At 39.5% G+C, this 24483-nt stretch overlaps 1 protein-coding gene across 10 annotated transcripts in view; it reads left to right on the forward strand.

Annotated features, from left to right (window-relative positions):
* Nucleotides 1–20396, forward strand: part of AUTS2 (activator of transcription and developmental regulator AUTS2) — an 881418-nt gene extending 861022 nt beyond the window's left edge. For 8 of the 10 annotated variants that reach the window (XM_067537918.1, XM_067537910.1, XM_067537913.1 and 5 more), the window contains 10 exons: nucleotides 1594–1689; nucleotides 2953–3024; nucleotides 4668–4736; nucleotides 5298–5327; nucleotides 7185–7256; nucleotides 11718–11859; nucleotides 12474–12551; nucleotides 13365–13448; nucleotides 14677–14899; nucleotides 18070–20396. In XM_067537918.1, the coding sequence (XP_067394019.1) occupies nucleotides 1594–1689; nucleotides 2953–3024; nucleotides 4668–4736; nucleotides 5298–5327; nucleotides 7185–7256; nucleotides 11718–11859; nucleotides 12474–12551; nucleotides 13365–13448; nucleotides 14677–14899; nucleotides 18070–19312 (2109 nt within the window). In that variant the 3' untranslated portion in view covers nucleotides 19313–20396. The remainder of the gene's footprint in view (nucleotides 1–1593; nucleotides 1690–2952; nucleotides 3025–4667; nucleotides 4737–5297; nucleotides 5328–7184; nucleotides 7257–11717; nucleotides 11860–12473; nucleotides 12552–13364; nucleotides 13449–14676; nucleotides 14900–18069) is intronic. The other 2 variants (XM_067537915.1, XM_067537916.1) reach the window with 1 other exon arrangement.
* Nucleotides 20397–24483: the final 4087 nt, after the last annotated feature.

Below are 24483 nucleotides of genomic sequence, written 5' to 3' on the forward strand. Positions count from 1 at the left end.
TCAAATGCCTTCAGCTCAATATTAGCTAATCTGGAAATGTTTTCTGCATCATTGAAAAGAGCAGGTCCAGATAAAACAGAATTAAAAATAACAGTGGGAATGTGCTATGAAAGGAGGAGACTTCATACCATATTGTTTAGATAATAAACCTTTGGGAACAGCTATAATATTGAAATCATTTATCAGCGCTCAGTCACTATAATATGGTTAACTAACCTTGTGAGAGTGAGTAATGTAGGGAAAAGGGACTAAGAAAAAAGTCTCTCTTTATATACATGTGTATATTAAATGAAATAAATCGATCAAAACTTTTGAAATATTTGGTTTATATGGGAGTGTGGCTTACTCAGTGTGTGCCCATTCTGCATGTCCAATCTTTTACTTTGCTCAGATCCACTTCTATTCAATTAGCCATTAACTCATAGAACACAGCATTTATTTTGATCTTAAAAGTGGCACGTACAGAGGATTTATCTTAGAACAACTCTCTTAAGAGGTGGATTTTTAACAGCCAGAGGTGACACCTGTGCCAGCTAGTCTGGGTTTAAAGCACCATCAAATTGGGGTCAGAATTTTTGGTGTGTGGACAGCAGAGTGGTTAGGAGCAACACGCAGGTAAGATCCCAAGCTAACTCTTCAGTGAAGACATACCCTGGGGTCACACTGTGAACCCCTGACTTCCAATGGTAAACAGCTGCCTGTATAGTCCCATTGGAACAGATTATGTGAGGAACTGCTCCTTAATATGAGTAAGGGATTTCACAGTGCGACCACAAAGACCAGAAGAAATTAGGATGGTATTGTTGGTTTGGTTTGTTTTCCAGTTCGCTCATGTGCACTGCCACAGAAAAGCTTTTGTGGCTGAGCTCCTTTAAAACAAGAAGGCACCTCGAGGCTAGCTGGGTGTATTCCCTAGAGATTTCTGCACCTCTGTGCTTCGGCATGCTATCTTTGTAGAAAGTCATTCTCTACATTTAGATTTTTTTGCAGCCACAACTATTTGTTTAAATGATGGGTTTTCACAAATCAGATTATCTCTATTCTAATATGAGATGTGACAGGATATCCTCTAAAACAGGCTAATGAAGTAACAATTGTGGTTTTTTTCTCATTTCCTACAGATACCATTAAAATCTATAGTACTAATTGAGTTTTAATGATGTAAAATCCTAGAACTCATAAGGATTTGTTTTTTCAGTGAGTTTTATTTGGCTTAGCCTTCTTCCGTTCTTTTTGATATAGTTTAAAATCTGTGACTGTTCAGGACTTCTATCCAATTTAAAAATTAATAATTGCAAAAGCTCCTTTTATATTATGATGTCCTAATCCAGGGAATACTTTTGCTGGCTGTTTGATTTCTAAACTACTTTTAAGTTCTAAAGTAAATATTCATGACATTTGTGAACATTTCATTGACTGCTTTAACTAACTCTGTTGCAGTGAGATCACGTCTTCAATGCTTTCAATTTTCTCCACGTCTCGTTTCCTTAATATTATACACGAATGCTTTCTTTCTTTCTTTCTTTCTTGTTGAAATTACTAGATTTGTATTTAGAAAATGTCATCTTATGTTCTTTTATCTTTTGATTACAGTTGTTTCACTCCTATCCTCCAGCTGTATCAGGTATTCCTCCCATGATTCCTCCCACTGGTCCTTTTGGCTCACTACAAGGAGCATTTCAACCTAAGGTAAAAATAAGAATTAGCTGTGTATTCATTTACACTTGGTTCAGGCTTAGACTCCATTTCAGAGTTCAGATCGGATTCAGATATCAGTTGCACTAATGTAATTCAGAAGTAATTCCATTGACAACAACTAGGTAACTCCAGTTTTACATTGGTTAATAGATTTCAGGTTTATACTGAGGTAGCTGAGATCAGAATCTAACCAATTGATTTTCAGATATCACTGATTTGAAAACTGATGTAAGTTCATTTAGTAAACAAGGTTTTTTTCAACTCATTTCTTGAATTTACTGTTGCCTTATAGTTCCACCATGAATCTGGTTCTCCTCTCATTTACACCAGTTATGAACCACTGTAGTTTTTTTCAACTTTATTGAAGTTGTCCTTGATTCTCACTGGTATAAGTGAGAAGAGAATCAGGCTGTATATAGCCCTATGGTCTTTGCTGGATCAGGGCCTAAATCTCTACAGAGAAGATTCTTTCTTTTTCTTAAATAGGCCCATCCAGCTTATTGATTGAATATGTAGATTGCAGTTCATTAGTGGAGTTCTTCATATGTATGATAATCAGGCTGTTAACAACTCCGCTGCTTAATTGTTATACTGCAGCTGATTTCTATTTTTTTTTTTTTTTTTTTTTAATGTAGGAAGCTACAATGCCTATGGTGGCTCTTTTTCCAAAGTGATGCATTTTATTATATTGGCTGAATATTTAAATCTACACCATGGGAAAGACTTTTTCTTTGTTTAAATAGGTGTTGCCATTTTCTGATTGCTGTGTGTTAGCCAATTGTTTTAATGGTGTTTAAATCATTGTAACTTAAAAAAAAATTACTGATGAATTGTGTATTGACAATGAATCCTTAGTCTGTTTCCGTGTATTGATGCCACTGATAGCCATCAGTGGATTATTTCCAGGTAATAAAATTGATGAGCACCACTGTACAAACTTGATGCTCCAAATATTACTGCGGACATTGTATAAGTCTGGCTAATCAAGTTTTGGTCAATGGAAGGAACTTTCAATGTAACTATTGCTCTTACATTACATGATTCTGTTTACCCTGTTTTGAATAACCAGAAGACCTCAGATGATGTAATCTGGAAAATCCTGGCTGTATTACACATTTTACTAAACCATGATGCTTTTCTTCTCTTCCCTTTTAAAATGCCACCTTTATTCTTTAGGGAATATTAATTCTGAACAAGGAATTTTTACCCACTAACTTGGTCACAACTAATGACATTTTCTTGTGACCTTTGTAGACTTCCAATCCTATTGATGTCGCAGCCAGACCTGGAACTGTCCCACATACCCTCCTGCAGAAAGACCCAAGGGTATGTTGGAAATGTTATGCCATCTTAGACCAGAATGCCGCTAAAACTAATAATCCAGATAATCATTAGAAACACAGGAGCCTCTGTCACAGAATGATAGAAATGTTGGGCGGGGAGGGAATTAGAGATCATCTAGTTCATCCCCACGTGCTGAGGTAAGATCTATCCTTGGTACCTAGATGAGCATCTTAAGTTAGGTCTACACTTACAGTGGCTTGTAGAGTATAGACATGACACACCCAGCTACGACAGGTATAAATAGCACTGTGGACGGTGAGGCATGGCTTAGGCAAGTAGAATAGAGAGCACTAAATGCTTGAACCTTCAGGTATATACCTGAGATGGCTTTCTACGCACGCGAGCAGCGCCTCCCACCTCAACACTGCTATTTTTAGCTGTGTAGTGTCCCATTGCCTTCCTGCTGCCGGAGCCTTTCCCTGCTTCGTCCGCCTCCTGGAGCCTTTCACTGCCTCATGCACCTACACACTGCAGGGACAAGCATGGATGCAGCCTGCCTTTCACCGCAGCCTGTGGCTACATGTATAGTGCCTGTAGTCTACACACTGCCATAAACGTAGACAAGGCATTAGAAATGCTTAATCTTGCACAATTAAAGTCAACATTAACATCAACGGATCAGTCTCATAACAGTTTAAAGGAATGGCCTTTAGTCATTAACATAAAGCATATACCATGCAATGGAAAAGCCCTTTCCTGTGACATCCCCACAATCCCAGGAGTTAAAGGATAAAGTCCAAATCTATTCTTAGATTTATAAACATCCACAAGATTTGTGTTGATAGACCATAATTGTTTTTAATATGGGATAATGACATGTATTCCCATAGTAACTCTATTATTGATTATGCTGATGAAATATCGATGCAGTTGGTTGATCATTTGGCACTCTCAGATTTTTTTTAAGTCTAAATTTTACTAACTATTTATTTATTTTAGTCTTGACTATTTAGCTGTTGACATTTTTCCATTTTACAGGCAAACGAACCCTGGTGATGAATGTTCATAGCCAGGCTAAGAATTTATATTCATGTATTAATTGTTGTTTACAATGAATGACGACATGCTGTCAGTTTTTAAGCCAAACTTCCTTTTTGAATGCAATGAAAATATTCATGCTGCTATAGATGGCCCAGGTTTTATATATTGCAAGGCTATTTGCAACTGTTGAATTATGGGTTATGCTGGGTCCCAACTGAGCTAGTGCTGCATTTTGGCTTTGTACCAAAAGAAATGGTGCATTTTTGTCTCTGCGTGTGCCATCTAGTTGAAAAGATAATGACAGCATCTTCCATTAAGTCATTTAGTTGTATAGTTTATTTCAACTTGTAGCATAGTTTTGATTGTTCCGAGATAACATATTATTCTGTCACAGCTTCCTGCAAAGCGTCCTCTTACATCCGCAAACCTCCCTTCCCTTTTATCACTGCATTTCAACAGGGACATCCAGACATATCAGAAATGATTAATGAATCGATTTTATAATTTCATTGCTAATTATTGAAGATAGTCAAAACATAAATAGCTGAAGCATGAACAGAGGAGGACAGAAAATATCTGGCCACAAAACAAAACAAAACAAAAATGCTTTTTATGTAAACATTCTTTATCCACATTTGTTCCAGTGTGAAAATCCCTCTTTTAAGTCAAAGCTGATCCGTTGCAGAGAAACCATCGACAACCGGTCAATGCCAGTCTGTATTGTCTATTCGAATTTTATAAGTAGAGCACCAAATGCCCTTTTTTTTAAACCATAGTCATTGAATGGACACAATTGCTGGTTTGCAGTGGCACTTTCAAAGTGCCATTCCAGCCAGTTCCAGCCCAGTCCTTTCCAGCAGGTCTGCAGAAAGGTCGCCAAGTCCCGTTCCCAATCTCATCTACAATTAGGCACTTTTGGAAGTGAGGAACAGAAATTTACCCAAAGGCCATATCCATGTTTTCTCCAGATTAGCAAACTTTCCATTTTTATAATGTTAAATCAACACATTAATAATAGTGCCGGAGGGCAGAACGCTCTTTATGAGACTTGTTTAGTTGCTTGTCAACACTTATGTACAACAGTCACGGGGGAGGAGGAAAGAGATTGGCTCTAATACTGAGGAAAGGGACTAATTATTCTCCAAAAGAACTTCATTTGAAAGTAAAATTATAACATTTTAATTTCATCTCCTAATGAAGCAATACAAATTTGTTAATTAGAGCGATTGTTTGAGTGACAGGCATGTAACCAAGTTGTCATTTTTTCTTCACAGTTGACAGATCCGTTCAGGCCCATGTTGAGGGTAAGAAATCTTCTACTGATACACTCCTCCCAGTAGGTTAAAATGCAGACTAATTATGAAGACGTGCCCTGTTATATCTAGAATATTTTGTAGCATGTTTGTAGCAGGTCCCTCTATACCTGTATCTTGTGGTCGCTAAAGTGAAATATGTATGGTTTTGAAGTTATTGTTTGTGCTTCTTACACAACTCATTAACATGATGAATTCTGTAGGTTAAATATGATCTTTTTTTTTTTTTTATCTTTCTGTCTCCCAAGGTTTACTGAGCTAAATCCTGCAGTACTATCCAGGCAAAACCCCGTCGTTGTTTTGCCTGAGAAAAGACTGCAGGATTTAGCCTTTCATTATCTATTGTGCAATATCAGCGTTGTTCAGTGCTGTATCAAACTTGGACTGAGAACAAGGGTCCTACCCCAAGAAGCTTACAGTTAAATTTAGACAGTTCAGGCACAAAATACACTGGAAAGCCAGGAATTAAAAGGTCATCTCAAAGCAGTACAGATGCCTTTTATTTATTTTTTTAAGTTTCTTTGGAGGTCTAGCTTTTTAAAAATAGGGAGAAAAGAATTCAGTATATTCACTACCATAGCCAGATTCAATGGATATGCAGAAGGTTGTGGTTTTTTTCTTTTGTTTTTCAATAATTGCTTTATAAAAACTCTAGAAAAGAAAAATATCTAGAAACAGAAAATAGAGCTGTTTGCCACATGTTATGCTGCCTGTGAAATCCAGGCTTGTGGGAATACCACCAGGTGGTACAATCTTTAAGCCACAGGTGGCTTGAATAATTCCACTCCTTCCTGTGACCATTTTTATATCTGAACAGAATTGTTAGATGTAGAGTTAGCTAGGTACACTTAATTAACAGTGTTTGGGAAGGAATAGCCTAGATGTGTCCTTTTAAGAGATGACTTCCTGAACTCTTTGCAGATAAACAAATAGCATTAGGTTGTGTTTTGGTAATAATGTGAAACACAGGTGAGAGGACATATTCAGAGGGTGAGATTAAGCAGAGTTTCATCCACACAACAAGGGTGAGTGGGCTGGGCCTGCCACTTGTTGAGCATATCCCTCAGCTAAAAGTAAATTACGGAAGGATATGAAGGCAAAGTTGACAAAGTTATAGTGGTGAGTCAGACTCTTTTTAAGCACTGGGCTGATTTAAAGAGAAAGTGATTTCTTTTCATCTCTGTGTTGGTTAAACTAGTGTTTTAGAATCATTACACAATGTACAGTTGGGAAGCACTCTACTTATGCAAAATAGCTGATGGGGATTAGCATACAGCATCACTGATTTCTGCTGAGGCAAGCCTGAGTGGCACTAGCTGGCATCAGATGACTGTTAGAGCTGATGAAACTAAGGATGGTTTTTTTTGAGAAGGTGATGACCTCTAGTGTTTCTGGAAGGCCAGATAAAGCCCTAATCAAGGGGCAGAATCTCTGCCCCACTTTGCTCCCGTTGTGGTGCAAAGGAAGCAGAGACTACCTGCAACCCTTTCTATCTGCCATTGTCTTGATGGGTCTCATACTGGCAAATCCAACTCCTCCACCACACTCCTAATGCAGGGGACAGGAGTTGGGAGGGAATGGCTGGCTATCTCCAGCAGGAGATAGTCTCCTACCTAGGCTCTGTGTCATGGCAGAGAATCAGGGAGCCATAACCAGCTCCTGATGGCCCCTCCTCTCTATATGCAGTGAAGGACTGGCCCTCAATGTTTCTCCTGATTTGTGACCAGGAAGTCCTTGCTATAAGCTTAAGCAGAGCGTTAAATCAATGAAACCTGTAACCTATAACCACAGAAAGGTGTCATGTGTCTCTGATGGTTCTTGATTAACGTCGCTTCTTCGTTTCTCCAGAAACCAGGAAAGTGGTGCGCTATGCATGTTCACATCGCCTGGCAAATATACCATCACCAACAAAAAGTCAAGGTCAGTCCTTTTGGCAGTGACACATCTGTGGGCAGCTGTTCAGTGCAAGTCTGGTGGAAAGGGTTCGCTACTCATTGTGAGCTCTTCTCTACCATCACTGAAACTACACTGGGGAGCACAGAACATTTTAGTCATCCTACCCTTCTATTTCTATTTCATGTTGATGGCTTAACTGATCTGTAAGATCCTAGAAGCATGCACTCAAGAAATGCTTGTCTCATTAGTAGCCAGGGACACCAGAGCATAAACTTTCAGGGCCCAACTGGTGACTGGGAATTGCTAAGCAAGGGACATATATGGACAGCGAGATTTGTTCTATTTATAGACTAGGAAATGAAAATTGAGATTTTTAAAAGCAGGCTATGAGCCTTAGATACATTATTCTATTGATTTTAATGGTGTCCACGGGCATAAGAGGGCACAAAGAGCTTCCCTCTGCTCCCTCCCATACGCTGTCCAATATATCTGCGCCAGCTTTCATTATTGTGTGGCTTTGGCACCTGAAGGGCACAACCAGGTTTGGGCCCCATTGTGCTAGGTGCTGTACAAACATAAAATAACTAATTAATTTAATAGTTAGGGTTAATTGTTATTCATATTATGATGGTGATTTGATTGTCCAGTGACTTTGTGAGTGTGTGGTTTTGTTTTGTTTTTCTTTTTAAGATATTTCCATTATATTTTTCAGTAAAAAGCTAAGTAACTCTTGAACCTCTGAGCCAACTAACAGTTCATAAGCCTTAGGGGTTCTCTGCTGTGAATACTTTCAACTTCAGATGAGTCAGCAAGTTGTGTTGATTGTGTGTTAGAAACGTCACTGTACTGTCCATGTTGCAAAATGAACATGGTGTTCATATCACTTTGGAGATTCTGAGTATGTGAGTCAGTTGTAATAAGTCGGATCTGTACAGTGTATGGAATGCTGAACACTTACTAAACTCTGGAGCTAATAGAGTTTAAAAACAACCCTTTTAAATAAGGTTGACAGGTTAATTTGCTGCAATAGATGGATCTCTCCTCTTTGCTTCCTTATGTTTCCCCTGCCAGTAATCTTCATTCAGTCATCTTCCCATTATCAAAAAAGAGAAGATTATAGACCTTGAGAGTTATGTCTTTTTTATATTTTATTGAAAGGATTTTTTCTAGAAATGGAATTATTATTGCCATGTTATCCACATCCTTTGAATCCTCTGTGATTTGATGCTCCGCAAAAAATCATGTTGGCAAATTTATAAATCGTACTAGGTGCTGTTTTTGCACAGGTGTATATTTTATCTAATGCTTCAGTTACACTTGTGTATTGAAATATGCAGAGTAGAACTGTGGAGACGCCTGCTTGTCGGTGTGAGGCTGGTTATATTAACTTTTCCGAACATAACCAGAAAATCAGTTCAGTTACCAAGTTATTTTTGAAAGTTGCTGGTGGCAATTGCCCCCTCCTTACCCACAAACCTTCATTGATTTGTCTTTTTTTATCACTTCCATACGGCACAGTTTGCTTCCTGCTTCCCAATAGGTTAAGGGAACTGTGCTTTGCAACCTAGCATATTAAGATGAAACACAACTCTTGTGCCTAGTATGGCTTGACATGATTAAGCTAGACTGGGCCTAGCCCAGGTGTGGTTGTCAGGCAGCCTTCCATGAAGGCAAGGTACAGTGGTGCAGTCTCAGTGGTTGGAGGAGCATAGAGACTGCTCCCTCGTAGTGCCCCAAGTTTGAGAAGGAGGCAGCTCTCCTCCTCCCTAGCTCACGAGAAGGGAGCAAATTGCATCATCCTAAGATCTTATGCAGCCTATGCATTCTTCTTGCATATCAGGGAGCTCTTGAGGCACTGTGAGGGCTGAGTCGAGTCTTCCTAAAGCTCCCACTGTGGTTTACATTGCCTCTTAGACAGGCCAGTGTGTATATGCCATAATCTGGCCTATTCTTAACTATTGATGTGTATGCCCATAGCACGTAGGAGTCTTAGTCATGGACCAGGATTCCCATTGCGCTAGGCGCTGTATGAATACAGAACAAAAAGACAATCCCATTATGGCCCGGATTCAGGAAAGTCCATCCCTCTTCAGGAATGCAGTTACAGCCTGGCCCGACACTCGTTGAAATCAATAGGAGTCTTTCCAGTGATTTCAGCGGGCATTGGATCAGGCCCTTAAGCATTTCGTTAGCTTGAAGCACATGTTTAAGGGCTTTCCCAAACAGGGATGTTTCCCTGAATCAAGGTCTGTGTTTGGGGCACAATGTAAAGTACATTAGCTCTTCTTCAGTGCTGTTGTAAAGTAGACCAGCACATTCAGTAAATAGTGCCTAGTTCTTAATGCATCTATGGTGTTCCCTTATCAGTTCAATTTGGGGATGTTTTGGTTTTATTCATTATTACAGTAGCACTGTTCTTACTGCTGCAACTAACATACCTGCCAGCTTTTGCTATTATGAGCAGCTATCTTCAGGGGTTTATAAATTAGTTGTGTTTAAAAAAAAAAATGTTTTAGGCTAAATATCTGGCATGCAGGGCCTCAGCTGACAAGTGTGTACTTCTATGACTATTTTTTAATTATTTGAGTGCTAAAATATTACTTCTTGGGATGGTGCGATCTTAAATCAGCTATCATTCACATTTCAATATTTTGCGGGCTATTAGACCCAAACATGGAAAGAGCCTTTTTTTGTTCTTACGTCTCCGTGGACAAGTTATTAGCACTTGAAAGACAGCTACTAGGCATGCACATTAACTCGGTCATAACTTTTTAATATGCATATTTAAAGTCCATACTCTGAGCTGGCACAGTATTAAATATTGATTTATAAACTGTAACATGCTCCAGCATTACTGTTCAGATTATTGGTTCAATATTATGTATTTTAAAATTCACTCAGCTGGACTTGCACAATTAATCAGCGTTCTATATTTAGGGAGGTCTGACAGAACAGATATTTGGTTGGGGTTTTTTCCCCCCACTCTATAAAAGTATGACCACTAAAATGATCACATTGCAAAAAGATCTCATCTTTTCACCGAAAGATTCTAAAATTGCCTGTTTCCAGCACAGTGATCTAGATAAGATTTCTCTAAACAACAACAAAAAAAGGAAAATATGCCTGTTCTAATATCACGTAATAAAGAAAATGGGATCCGAAACCCTGCTTTGAATCTGTGATACAAACAGTCAAAAATCCAGCATTCTTTAGATTTTAAGACACACTCCGTCCTTAACTTGATTCCTTCCAGGCTCTGTGTACAGTACAAGCTAGAGGTGAGATTTCCCTGCTCACATGCACATACTCGTACTAACTCGCCTTGGGCTAGCACAAGTACAAATAACAGTGAAGCTGCAGTAGCATAGGTAGTAGCAGCTGAGGTGCAGCGTAGCTGTGCTAAATCTGTACCCACCAGTTTCAGGTGGGTTTATGCCCGGCACAGTTAAGCTATGCCTCCACTGCCGCTACTTGTACTTCCACAGCTACCTATGCTCGCACTAGCTCTCAGCAAGCTAGTGTGAGTGTGCGTACACAAGCATGGGAATCACACTCCTCGCTCAGAGTATAGACAGAGCCTCACTCCCTGGCTTGCCCCGTTCTGCCTGTGCATGCAGTCTGAGGTCACTGCAAAAGCCTGACGTTTATCTACATCTGGCAAATGGGCGGGAGGGATTCAACATTAAATTTGATCCTTCTGGCTTTTGTAGGCTTAAGTTACAAACTTACCATAACCGGTGTCCATTCCTGTCAGTATGAAAGCATATGTTGGCAGGATACGCTGTAAGCTGGTAGTAGTTCCACCCTGCTCTGAGCATGATACACACAAACACACATGATATGGTCCAAATTTCAGCCTCATTTATTCACCCAAGCAGTTAAGCAAGTGCTTAAGTCTCATTGCTTTGAGTGGGACTCAAACACGTGCTGAATGAGGCTTCTAAGATGCAACAAAAAACCCCTGTGGCAGTGAGTCTCAGAGCCGGGGTCAGCTGATTCAGGCTTGTGCTGCACGACTAAAAATAGCAGCAAGACATTGGAGTTGGAGCCCAGCTTCGGAGACAGTTGCCGGTTACAGAGCAGGGCTCCAGCCCGAGCCCAGACATCTACCTGGCTCCTTTTAGCCCTTGAGCACAGCCCTGCAAGCATTAAATTAGTTGACCTGAGCTCTGAGACCTGCTGCCGTGGGGATTTTTTTGGTGTATTAAACATACCATAAGAAAACATCAACCTGAGCCTGGGATTTATTCTCCCTCTCCGCCCTTTGATTGTTCTGCCTGCTGTGAGAACGGAGGAGAATCATCAGAATCTCTCTGTATCTCTGTTCAGGATCCCAGTATCTGCCACCCGGTTACGACACATTCCCTGGCAAGGCGTCTTTCCATTTTCAGTGTGAATACATTGCTGCACCCGTGTGATTCTGAAGGCGTCTTTTACTGCTCCTTCTTAGGAAGGTCTCTTTTCGAATCCCATTTTCCATTTCAGAAACAGATGCAGTCTGATCCACACAAGCTGGACTTTGGCCTGAAACCTGAGTTTCTGAGCAGGCCACCGGGTCCCAGCCTCTTCGGAGCCATCCACCACCCTCATGACTTGGCCCGCCCCTCAACTCTCTTCTCTGCAGCCGGTGAGTGCTCAAGAAGCTCAGATGTTTCTTTTTATGGAATATTAGTTGGATGACTGATCCCATTGGTGCCGACCGGAAACATCCAATCAGTTGTGTTCTCATGAGCTCAGTGCCAAATACTTTAATGACCATTGGTCTGTTGAATGAATGTCTTGTAGTTATTTTCCACAGTTGAAGCCAGGATCCTGATAAGATGCCAGATGTACTCTGAATGGAGGAACACTTCCATGCAGCTGTAGCCTACATGCCATGGAGATAGCACATTAGATATGTGACAGATCAGGGACTCCCATTGTTTTCCATACTGCAGCTTTCTGCCCCCCCTTCCCTCCAATCTAGCTGGGACCCCTTATTTACTAACATGGGAAGGACAGGATGGTTGCAACCCCGGGCATCTGTTTGTGACCTCTACTTGAGGGTCACAACCCCCAGGTTGAGAACATGTGCAAAAGAGAGAGAGTCAGGCTGCATATAGGGACTAGGATAACCTCTCCCATGTACACGTGCTGTCATTTCACAACAGACAATACTATATATGTATATAGCCAAGAGTACTGTGTTCATTTACTGAGCCATGTATTCAGGAAATTGTTTCCCTTGGCTTTGTTTGGTAGGCGCTGCTCATCCGGCTGGCACCCATTTTGGCCCTCCACCCCATCACAGCAACTTTCTCAACCCAGCCGCTCACTTAGGTAAGTGCAATAAGTAGCTACAGATTCTCAGGAAAAGAATTAACTGTGAACAGAACTGGGAAATAATGTACAGGCGTCGTCTGTGTCCTCACCAAATTCCAGTGTGGGCAGTTACATTCTGCCTTTCTAAATACCTACTGAAATGACAACTGGCTACGTTGCATTTCACTCCCTATTCTAAATTGTTCTGTAGTGGTCAGACAGCATTGTTAAACAGATGCCACACTTTATCCCCATCCCTCCCAAAATAATGGCTTTTTTCTTTCTTTTTTCTTTCCTTTTGATTTAAGAAGAATAAGAACTGCCCAGACAAAGACAAAGGTCAATCTCATGATTAAATAGCATAGTAAATGTGGTTATTCTTCCAGTCTGGATATTCTAGCTATGTCCTGAGTATGGTGTAGGAGACGTGACCAGCGCATGGCCTGAAGATGTTCTGTAGGATTGATCGTGCCAGCAGCGCCTTGTTAGCCATGAACATTTCATGAGCGAGTACATGGAATACAGCTGGTGTGAGTGTGAAATAAAAAGGGAGATTTTTTTTTTTCAGCTTTTAACAAATTGGCAACCACGCCCCATAATGCAGGGGCTGCAAGACTTTGTGTTCTTTGAAGTCTTGCTTTTGTTTTGAAGCAGAGATTTTTTTTAATAAGAGGATCCAATTTGTACTGGCATTGAAAAAAAGATTTTCTTTTTCTCTAAACACTGCCATATTTTGGATCATCTGCATCTAATGATAGATGTGCACTTTGCTTTCGTGGGTCACAGTTACCAATATATCAGTGTTTTACAACTGTTCCTGCTTGATTTCAGAGCCTTTTAATCGACCAACTACGTTCACTGGTCTCGCTGCAGTGGGTGGTAATGCCTTCGGGGGACTTGGAAACCCGACAGTTAGTGAGTAACCTCTTTCTCTACACATTTTGTCTTTTCATTATTTTTGTTCATTGTGTAACATTTTGAGGGAAGGTGACTGTCAACTGTGTCAATACCTGTTACATTGTTCACACAGTCACAAGAAACCTGATAGTCAAAAACAGACTTTATTTTTTAAAGGGTGCAATTTTGTGCTCCGAAATGAAGTATTATTATTATTGATGCATTTCATAGTTTGGGTTAAACATACCAACTGATGACATTACTTCACGTACTTTAAAAGACAAAGTAACCTAGAAACTTAAATCTAACTAACTTGACAAATTCTAAGAGTTCCATTGTAATGGTCAAAAATAGTTATGTGCAGCTTTAACTAGCCTTGAATGGGAATATATTTTTCCTTTCTGACCACTTGTCCAGGACCTGAGCTTGGAAATGCTTGCTGGTCCTGTGTTTATTTGCAGTGAATCACCTAAATCGTTCATAATTCTGGCCAATCAGAAGAGATCCGTCCCTAAAAATCACATCATTCTTCCTATTCTCATGCTTTTCCCCGCACGCTTGAAATCCGACATTATTTTCACCATTCCCATTTTGAAAAAGTAGAACTAGAAAGTGATGAATTTATTTATGTAGAAAGCTGGGGATCTCAGCTTTCAAACAGTAATAGCATGTTAATGTGTAATTATGATATAGCTACGGACTGCCAAAATAATGTTGACATTTAAGTGGAGAAAATGAAATAAGCAGGATGGTAACCAGAAAGGCATGATTTTAAGAGCTGCTTACTAATGACCAGTCAAGACTAGAAATGAATGCTTTGTATACTTTTGAAAAGCTGACAATGCATATGTGTTTCAAATCTGAAGATTTTGCAAGATATAGGATGTTAAACATATATTTTGCACTGGTCCTGGACTGAATATAGCAAGTCCATATCTTGAATTGGTATAATTTTCATTCCCTGATGCCTCCCGTGTGTTTGGAATAAGAAACGTGTCAATTTTGCCTGATGCTTTCTCCCTTTATGCACAGAATTTCCCTTTTGCAGTTAAACAGCTGACAGTTGCCTGTCAGTATGAGGAATGAGACCCTCTAATAAATCTCTGTTAATCTCCTTTCCTTTTCCAGCCTCCAATAATATGTATTCATTTTAACTCTGAGTGCTGTAAAGGTTTTTTTGGTAAGTACCTTCACTAAAGCATACCTTTTTCTTAAACTTTTTTTGTTTTCCACTTCACCATTTCAGCACCCAACTCAATGTTCGGCCACAAGGATGGCCCCAGTATGCAGAGCTTTAGCAACCCTCACGAACCCTGGAACCGACTGCACCGAACTCCTCCTTCGTTCCCGACCCCTCCGCCCTGGCTGAAGCCAGGAGAGCTGGAGCGCAGTTCATCTGCTGCAGCTCATGACAGAGATAGAGATGTAGATAAACGAGACTCATCTGTTAGTAAAGATGACAAAGAAAGGTACGAAAGAACGCTTCCAAGAATTGTCTAGTTCAAAGCGTGGGGCTCTGTTCAGCTTTTAACCCTTCCCAGCCTGGCACCTTGTTAAAACATAGCTACCACAGACTGAATCGCATACTTCATACCTGCAGAACTAACGCAGTCAGTGTGGACGGTAATAGTAATCTAGTAATAGAGAAGGCATACTTCTTGTTCAGGTGCTTCCTTCGAAGGCTTAGATGCTCTCAACCCCCTCTCGTTTGCACCAGCGTTAATCAAAAGTAACTCACTGAAGTCAGCAAAGCTCTGCCAGTGTAAGGCAAGGATAGAATCAGGCCCACAGAGCTTACCTGCCCATCGGGGCAGATTTACAAAGGTATTTAGGGGCCTAAATATATAGCTAGAGATAGATGCTTAGTGCCTATTGATTTAAGTGCTTTTGTGAATCACACCAGGCACCTATCTGTGTCTTAAAGCACCTATCTACCTTTGTAGATCTGGGCCAACATGCGTTAGCAACACTTTCCAAAGGGACTAGTCTTTCATTTATAACATTTAAAATAAACAATTGTAGCACTGGAAAATGCACAGGTATGTCATGGTTCAGTGACATAGTAAGTCTTAATTTTCATACATGACTTTAAATTATCCTTGAGTCCTTTAAATAAAATACATTTGCATTTTTTTTACACATTTCAGGATATTGTTTGAATTCAGTGCCTTACATGAACTCAAACACTAGCGTTATCCTGTCCAACCTGGAAAGGGTTAATGAAAATTAAAACCTGCTCCGTTTTTTGGGTTTTTTTGCAAAACTGTTCTCATTATACAGTTACATCAATAACAATTTTTATTTACATTTAAGAACCATATTATAAGAGTTTGTCGGCCAGCATCATATCCTGCTTGAAAAACATGCAGAACTGATTTCAGCTTTTTCAACAAGTGTAGCTTAACAGCTTTCCTGCTAAGATGGCATATTAGTTATTTTGCTACATAAATGCTAATTCTTTTTCTTTCTTTCTTTCTTTAATATTTGAATTCATTTTGTTCACCTCTAGTTTTAATGCTTCAAAAGAAACTGTAGAAGCAATCCTGCACCTACTTAGCCATGTGAATAACTTTAAGTACTGTGAATGGCAGAGTAGTATAGTTACTGGTGCTGCGGGTAGATTTTAGAATCACATGAGTATTTCAGTTGGTATTTTGCTGTTTTGCTACAAAGTGTCTCTCTGTGGAAGACCATCCCTTTCAGAAATATATTCCTTGCCAGCTGCTTTTGTGTTGCTCTGAACTCCATATCATAATTCAAAACATATTTCTGTTTAACGATCAGCCTAATTTGAGAGTCTGAAAATAATAAGTTTCATTGAGATATCATACTTCTATATGGTTACAGTTATCAGCTTTATAGAAGTAGGATACTGATTTCTCTAATTTAGTATGATGATTCATTAAACAGAAAATCTGATTTTTTTCAAGAGTTCTATTTTGCAATATAGTAGCACTATTTACCTGTACTTGAAGATGCTGAAAAATCCATTCTGGAAACCTTCTAGCTATCTAAATACTCCTGTGGCCACCATCCATCATATTGTCTGCTCACCTCATGTACGTTGATTAATTTATCCTCACAACATTCCTGTGGGGTACGGAACTATTAGCCTTGTTTTGCAGTTGAGAACTTGAGGTCCAGAGAAATAAACTAATTTGCCCAAACTCTCACAGATAGATCCCAGCTCTATCATAGACTCCTGAGTTCCATTCCAGTGCCTTTATCATAAGACCATCCTTACTCCTATACAGGTTTTAGATATGCTCAAATAAGTACCAAACAACATACAGGGGTTATGTTAGCGTGATTCTGATTTCACTTACACTGGTGTAAATTACAAGTAACTCTACTGAAGTTGACGGAGTTACATTCATATGAAACCAGCATAGGTGAATCACAAGCAGGCCCGACATTTGCTATAACTTTGCATTGTTATGTTCTGATATAGTTCACTCTTTATCCTTTAGTATCAGTGTCACTTTTCTTTTTAAGAAATCCACCACTCCAGTTCAGCATTTAAAAAGAAAACAAAAGCTAGTGAGTACAAGATGAGAACTCTCCTGCTCAGCGACTATAGGTAATCTAAAAAGGCACCAGAGATCAATTTGCATTCTTGCAGATGACGTTCAAGTGAATGTAATCCTAGAGCAGAAAGTATCACACTAGTCCTATTGATTCCTTTTGCAACTTAAATGCAGTAAAATAATAATAGGGAGATGTCTCAGTAGGTACCTGGCAATATATAGTTTGGCAACAGACATTACATATTTTATTTAGTAATAACAGTACTTTGCATGTTCATTTGAGGATCCCAAAGCAAATGTTTCCAGGTACATAAAGGGGAAACTGGGACACAGAAACATGGCCAAGTTAACTCAGTGCGTCTGTGACAGACCTGAAAGTAGATCTGAGGTTAAATGACTTCCAGTCTCCAGCTCTAACCACTGGACTACGGTTTACTTAACTGAGTTATTTTGTAACAATAGTATCTTAATGCATCTTGAGATAAATGTCATCAGTATATGCTGGTTGCTTAATTGAATAGAACAGAATTGGCAGAGAAGGATGCAGAATATATATATAAAGAAATTAGGTGTGTAAGGTATAGAGATGTTAAACAATAAATCAATTCAAAACAATGCCTTTTCTTTATTTTTACCCAACTTCTTCTTTTAAAATACATTTGGGAGGAGTCAGGTAAAAATCATATCACTCCTGCAATTTACTTATTTACTTCTTCACTTATTTTTGAGCGGGGAGTTAGGATATTTTTATTCTTCTCTCACCTTCTTACAAATTGTTGAGGCTGCTGTCTAAAACTTATACAGATAGAGGGGACCATTTTCTCTGTTGGTATAGCTCCATTGATGTCCACGCTGAGAATTTGGTAACATGGTTTGCAAAGCAGCTCTAGGGGGGCCTTCTTTCTCCTGGATCTAGATAAATAGAACAAGCCTAGTGTAGAGAAAAGGTGTTTTAGCAACACCACAATATGTCTCTACCAAAGGAAATAAGGCATTAAAATAGCATGTTACAAGCTTTATGCACAACAATAAATAGGGAGTCAGGACCCTGGCGCTTTGTTTTATTTGCAGAGTTTCTCAAACCCTTAATCTTTACACTTTGCTTTCTCTAGGGAGAGTATTGAGAAAAGACACTCCAGTCATCCTTCGCCAGCACCTATCCATCCAGTGAACTCCCTCGGACATCACCGCAGCTCATCCGAGCAGATTAGGAGCCATCTGAATCCTGAGATTCGAGAGAAAGAGAAACCCAAAGAACGAGAAAGGGATCACTCTGAATCTCGGAAGGACATTAATGTTGAAGAACACAAGGTGAAGGACAATTACACTTCAGAGAAAGAAGGCGTGGGCCATGAAAGCAGGGTGGTAGAAGAGTCTAAGCAAATGTCTAGGGTACCTTCACCCTATGCTAGGCCCCCTATTGTGGAGAGCACCAGGCCCAATAGTACTTCCAATCGTGAGGCTGAGAGAAAGAATGAGCCTGCATATGATAATCAGAAGAAAAGCAGTGAAGTCAAAGTGAAGGAGGAACGGAAGGAAGACCATGATGCTCCACCTGAGGGACCTCAGACTCATAGGTCATCTGATCAGCCACCACCAATATCTACATCCAATGTCCATCCAGGTCCCTTAGTGTCTATGCCCATGACTGTAGGTGTAACTGGTATACACCCCATGAACAGCATCAGTGGCCTGGACAGGACTCGCATGATGACACCTTTTATGGGAATAAGTCCAATCCCAGGTGGAGAACGTTTTCCCTACCCGTCTTTCCACTGGGATCCAATGAGGGATCCTTTGCGAGATCCTTACAGAGAGCTTGATATTCATCGGAGAGACCCTCTGGGCAGAGATTTTTTGCTAAGAAATGACCCCCTTCATCGCCTTTCCACGCCAAGATTATATGAAGCTGATAGATCATTCAGGGACAGGGAACCTCATGACTACAATCACCACCATCACCACCACCACCATTCTCTGTCTGTGGATCCTCGACGTGAACACGAGAGGGGCAACCATTTGGATGAGAGGGAACGGTTGCACATGCTTAGAGAGGACTATGAACACGCACGCCTGCACTCAGTTCACCCTGCCGCCTTGGATGGTCACCTGCCTCACCCGAGTTTAATCACCCCTGGACTTCCCAGCATGCACTATCCCAGAGTCAGTCCCCCAACAGGACACCAGAATGGAATTCTCAATAAAACTCCTCCCACAGCAGCTCTCAGCGCCCCTCCTCCTCTTATTTCTACTCTAGGACCTCGGCCTGGGTCTCCCAGAAGGACTACTCCTCTGTCGACAGAGATGAGAGAGAGGCCTCCTTCTCACACCCTTAAGGACATTGAAGCTCGATAAACAGAATAAAAAATTCGGAGAGACAGAACGTTGTAAATGAACATGATATAAAGACCTTCTTGCTAGTCATTGACACAGACTGTGGATGTGACTCCACTGTACAAAATGTATAGACCCAAGTGCAAAGATTTTGAAATGGGTTTTTTTGTATATTATATGTTGAAATTTTCCAGATCTTTTAGCCAAGTCCATATGTTCCTTGTGTTTCCTACTCTATTTTATTTCAAGTTTAAAAAATTCAAAATTTGAACTGAAGAACAAGACATCAATCATCATAATTTGGTTTAAAAAAAAACCCCAAGAACAACAACCATACAAAGTTCTTTCAGGCCAGAAGTGAAGACAATTGTAGATATCTATGTAAAAAGATTGCTTCATGGGTTAATGGTTCATATATGCAAAAAGGGTAAGATGAAAGCTTTACTTTGTACAAATGTAAATAGATAAAATTAAGTAACATAATACATTAATACTTCTTAAACTGTGCTATTTGCAAACTTAATATTGATCAACACAGTTTGCTTATGCTGTGTTACATATATTGTTATAGACATCTAAACCCCTTCAACTATGCAATGAATTTTAAGGCTTTTCACAAAAGCCTTTATAACTCAAAGGAGCCTTTTCAACACACAACCAATTTAAAGTCATATTTTCCCTGAACAAGCTCATCTATTATATACATCTGTTTTCCTTGTTTGTTTTGATGAAGAAACGACCCATTAGAAGTGTAGTTTTCCATATGAACCTCAGCATCAAGATGCTAACGTTACCGTAGCACATGTCATTTCTTAGGTCTTGTGCAGGTTAGCAAAATGTAACCACCAACACCATAGTATCTAATGATGTATGGTTTTTCAGTCACATTAACCTGGCTTAAACAGAGTAACAATCAAATGTCAGATACTTCCTGGAACTTTTGTCACTTAACACGTCAAGTTTATTTTTGGAAAAACATCTGGTTATAGCTATTTGTGTCTGTTTTTATGGTCAGTGTGTCATTTTTATCTGTACACACTCTTTTTTTGGTTAAGTGAACTTAGCTACACTGAAACAAATCCTACGAGAAAGCTAATACTTTCTGAAAATGATGGATATGTTTTCACTGTGGATCAGTAGTATAGTCTGAACTCCAATGCAGGTTTCATTATGCGATTTATTGTATTTCAGTTGGTAATAAAGTCTGTGAATAGCTAACAGGTCAGCTTTGTTGTTCCCAGATAACTGGAAAAATGATCCTTTAAAAAAAAATGCATCAATATTCGAAATTTCTGTCTTTTTATAACACACTATTTTATAATGCATTTAGTTTCTTGTCTAAATGTTTGGAGAGAATATGACTTTATCAGAAAGAATACAATATCTTGTCTACTGGACTGTAAAATATATGTATGAAATAAAATTAGTTCCATTGGTCTTCTAGTGTATTAAAGTGCTATCTGAAGTTGTTATCCTGTTTTGGCAAAAAAAACCCAAAACAAAAAAAAAACAAAAAAAGAAAGAAAAGGAAAAGGAAAAAAAAAAAAAGTCTAACTACATTTGTTTCTAATGATCAGAGATCTATTTTAGTAGTCAACTGAAGGTTTAGTTGTGAGCTTCGGATTTTGTGAACTCCAGATGTTGTGCAGTGGTTTTTTTTTAAGAACAAAAGGAAAAATTAAAAAAACAAAAACAAAAAAAAAACCCAACCCAGAAGAATATGTACACTGGAACCGTAGTGGTAGCTTTCAGTATTGTAAAGAGATTGTTATATACAAACCTTTTTGCTGTTTATCCTGTATGTAATAAAGTCCTTTCTAGATCCTATGTGAAAAGAAAAGTGAAGCGGCTCTGAATCTTCAGCATGTTTCCTCATCAGCGAAGACTTGTGTAATGTAAATTGTGCCATGTTATTAAAAAATGTGAACTAAACTGCCAGGTGCTTCTTTGTGTGGAGTGCCCCATCATTGCCAAGACTGGGCTTTTGTTCCTAAGAAATAAGCAGCCATGAGAAAAATATTTTAAAAAACCCAAAAACCTTCCATGGGCCACACTGTAGAAATAAACATGGTATTATAAGGAGGGAGAAAGAAAGAAAAGAGGACAGATCTTGGTTAAGTCCCAATTCTGCAAGGTATGTGAATGCCTGCCTTATTCTAAATGAAGCAGTGTGATTAATCACCGTTTTAGGCAAGTGCTTAAATACCTTCCTGAATTGGAGCCCTGGTATAAGTTGGCACAGTTCCACTTACGTCCGTGAAGTGTTGCCAATTTACACCACCTGAGGATATGGCCTTAAATGTTTTCCCTCCATTAAAATTAACATTTTTTTTTGCATATTTGCATGAGAAATGTCCGTTCATAAAAGATGGTTTTTAATCTGTACACAAATATTTGTATGGCTTAAAAATTGTACAGCCCCACTTAACACTGCTCTTTCCTGTTGTCATTGTGCTTAGAAATGTCAGCCCCTGTTGATGTTTGACTTTCAGTTTTTTAGCCTTCATTTGTTAGAAGCCATTTGGAAGCCTTTAACCAGGTGGCTTTTGGCAGGAGTAACCTGTGATGCTGAAATTTGCCATCTTGAACAAGACCTAAGAAATCTGTTCTCTCCCTCTCTAATTACATACGGCATGTCTCTCTTTGTAAGCATAATTGCTGTATACAATCATAAATGTGAGTTGTTTTGCTCGTCAAATTATACTCTTGTATAGCTTTCTTCGCGTGAAACATTATTGTCCAAATTCAACTGTTACACTCATGTAAATCTGATGTTTAACACATCTAATTCTAGATTTTCACCTGTGTAACTAAGAGCAAAAGATAGCCTTATCATTTATTTAAAATTCAACTTTGTGTGAACTCTTCATATTCTCAGCTGCATGTACAGTTGTTGCATAATGAAACAAAATTGCTTCCTTCTTTTGTATGGAAACAGTCTTGGTCTTTTGGATGCGTATCGTTAAAAATCATTCTGACTTTCTGAAGGAAGCCACAGTCATAGATGGATGTGGAAGAATGGAAACTACTGAAGGAAGCTTGTGGAAATTGACGCATCTATGTGCACAGATCCATGGAGAAGGAACCTCAGAGGGAGCAATGCCTAATGACCTTACATTTCCATAGAGTCTTTCTTTCAGACATATCTCAGAGCACTTTGCTAAGAGTCATGGGGGCTTTGTCAATTATTTCAATGGAAGAAAGGTTGAGCCCTCACTGATTGTATAAACTATGGTTCCAGTTGTGTGAGGTGCAAAGCATATACCTGCTGATGACCCTCACTTTCCACTGAAGCCAATGGACACTCTGTCAGGTGTGACACGTGTGCTGTTCTATGAGAGGTGAAACAAGATTTTAATGTTTTTAAAATAAAAGCCTGCAATGGAGAAGTTAGCAGCTGCTATCGACAAGTTAATCATTTTAGCAGAGTGTCTCCATTCAAGACCCATCTCTCTTAAACCCTATTTTTGGAATAGCTAACATTAAATCAATAAGATTTATGCAAATCCCAGTACAAAGAGCTGTGAAAATTATATGGATCAAAAGGGTGTTATGGATCATCGAGCATGAGACACTTGGAGTATAGAACATCCTTGTTTTGTTGGCCTATAATGGCCACACAACACATTTGTTAAACCTCCCTCCCAGCAGTTTGCTGTTTTGCAGCTTTCTTAACATCAACAATCTGAGATGCCAATTAATGCAGCGTATCTATGAAGTGATTCTTTGAGAGCGGTCGTAGCATTTGGTCCCTGATGCAGTGTTTATCTTGTTCCTCACATCATTTTTTACCTTCTAATTCTCTTCGTTGTCTTTGATTACTAGGTATCTAGTTCCAGTCTGGTTTGCTGCTATCCAAACCTTATTGATACTGTAATTTCCTCTTGGCCTTTTTGCTGACGATGGTTCCTTTAATGGCTCACCACTAATATGCAATAATTACAATTTTGCGTGATTTTCAAATACCCTAGCCATTTACGGTAGGTTTTTGTTCCTTATTGCCTCCATATAGATGGGGTAGTGAAAACTGGACTCGAGGAAAGACAAGTGAAGGTTAGGTAAGATTTTTGCTACAATGCTTTCATTCTCTATGAACATGGCTTGTTAAACAAATATATATCTTGATACTGTGCAAGAGCAAGACTGTGTACTCTAACTAACCCTACATACATGCAGGTTACGTCTGCTGAGTGCTGCTTGAGGTGCTGGAACAAGGTAATAGGTTTTAATAGTATTTTAAAGAGTCGTTGACTCGCTTAATCATTTTATGCCCCAATTCTCCATCTGTAAAATACTGATATTTCCTTTCTCCCATGCTTTGTCTTGTCTATTTATTTAGATTATAAACCATTTAGGGTAGAGTCTCTCTCTCACTGTGCATCTAGCATGATAAGAACCATAATTCTGAATGGAATGTCTATGTGCTACTGTGATACATATAATAAATAGCGCTAATTATGCAGCACTAGAGACTCCAGTGGAGTTTGGAGCCCCATCATACAAGACACCACACACACACACACACACGCACACAAACAGAAACCGTCTCCGTGCAGTCTAAATCTCATCCCAGTTTCAGCATGATTTGTACATATGTGGTTCAGTTTCCTTTTCTTGTGCCTTTGATCCCAACCATATATGACACCTTCAAAGTATTACTGCCCAATGTCAGATAGTGGCTTGCCAGAGAGAATAAACCCTTCTGCATAGTACAGTAGGTCGGGCATGCATATTAAATACTCCCACTTGGGTGCAATAGTAATGGGTATTTAAGCAACCAAGTCCAGGACATAGACCTGTATAAGTGCCTGACTATCCAAACCCTCCTTTCTAGCTGCCTGCTGGTTCCTCTCCATGCTCTGTTGACTCCTGATTATCTGATGATGATGTTTGGTGACCCCCCCAAACTCTACAAGTAACAGGGATTCTACTGTATCATCCCCATTTTACAGATGGGCCGACTCAGGAAGGCAAAGTAAGTGACTCGCCTAAACCACAGACAAGAGTTAGTCTTAGAGACCAGGAGGAAATCTGGGCTCATAGGCTTCTACTCAGAACCTACTCTTCCACCCTACTGTGTCCCCCCCACTCACCCCACCTTCTCTTTTTCATTCTCTCTCTCTCTCTCTCTCTCTCTCTTTGGATGTAGTGAGATTACAAGAAAACCATTTGTTAAAATGAAAGGAAGAGGC

The sequence above is a fragment of the Emydura macquarii genome, unplaced genomic scaffold, assembly GCF_026122565.2.
Source record: "Emydura macquarii macquarii isolate MOO-44397 ecotype Brisbane River unplaced genomic scaffold, CSIRO-AGI_Emac_v2 contig_450, whole genome shotgun sequence".
Taxonomy (NCBI): domain Eukaryota; kingdom Metazoa; phylum Chordata; order Testudines; family Chelidae; genus Emydura; species Emydura macquarii.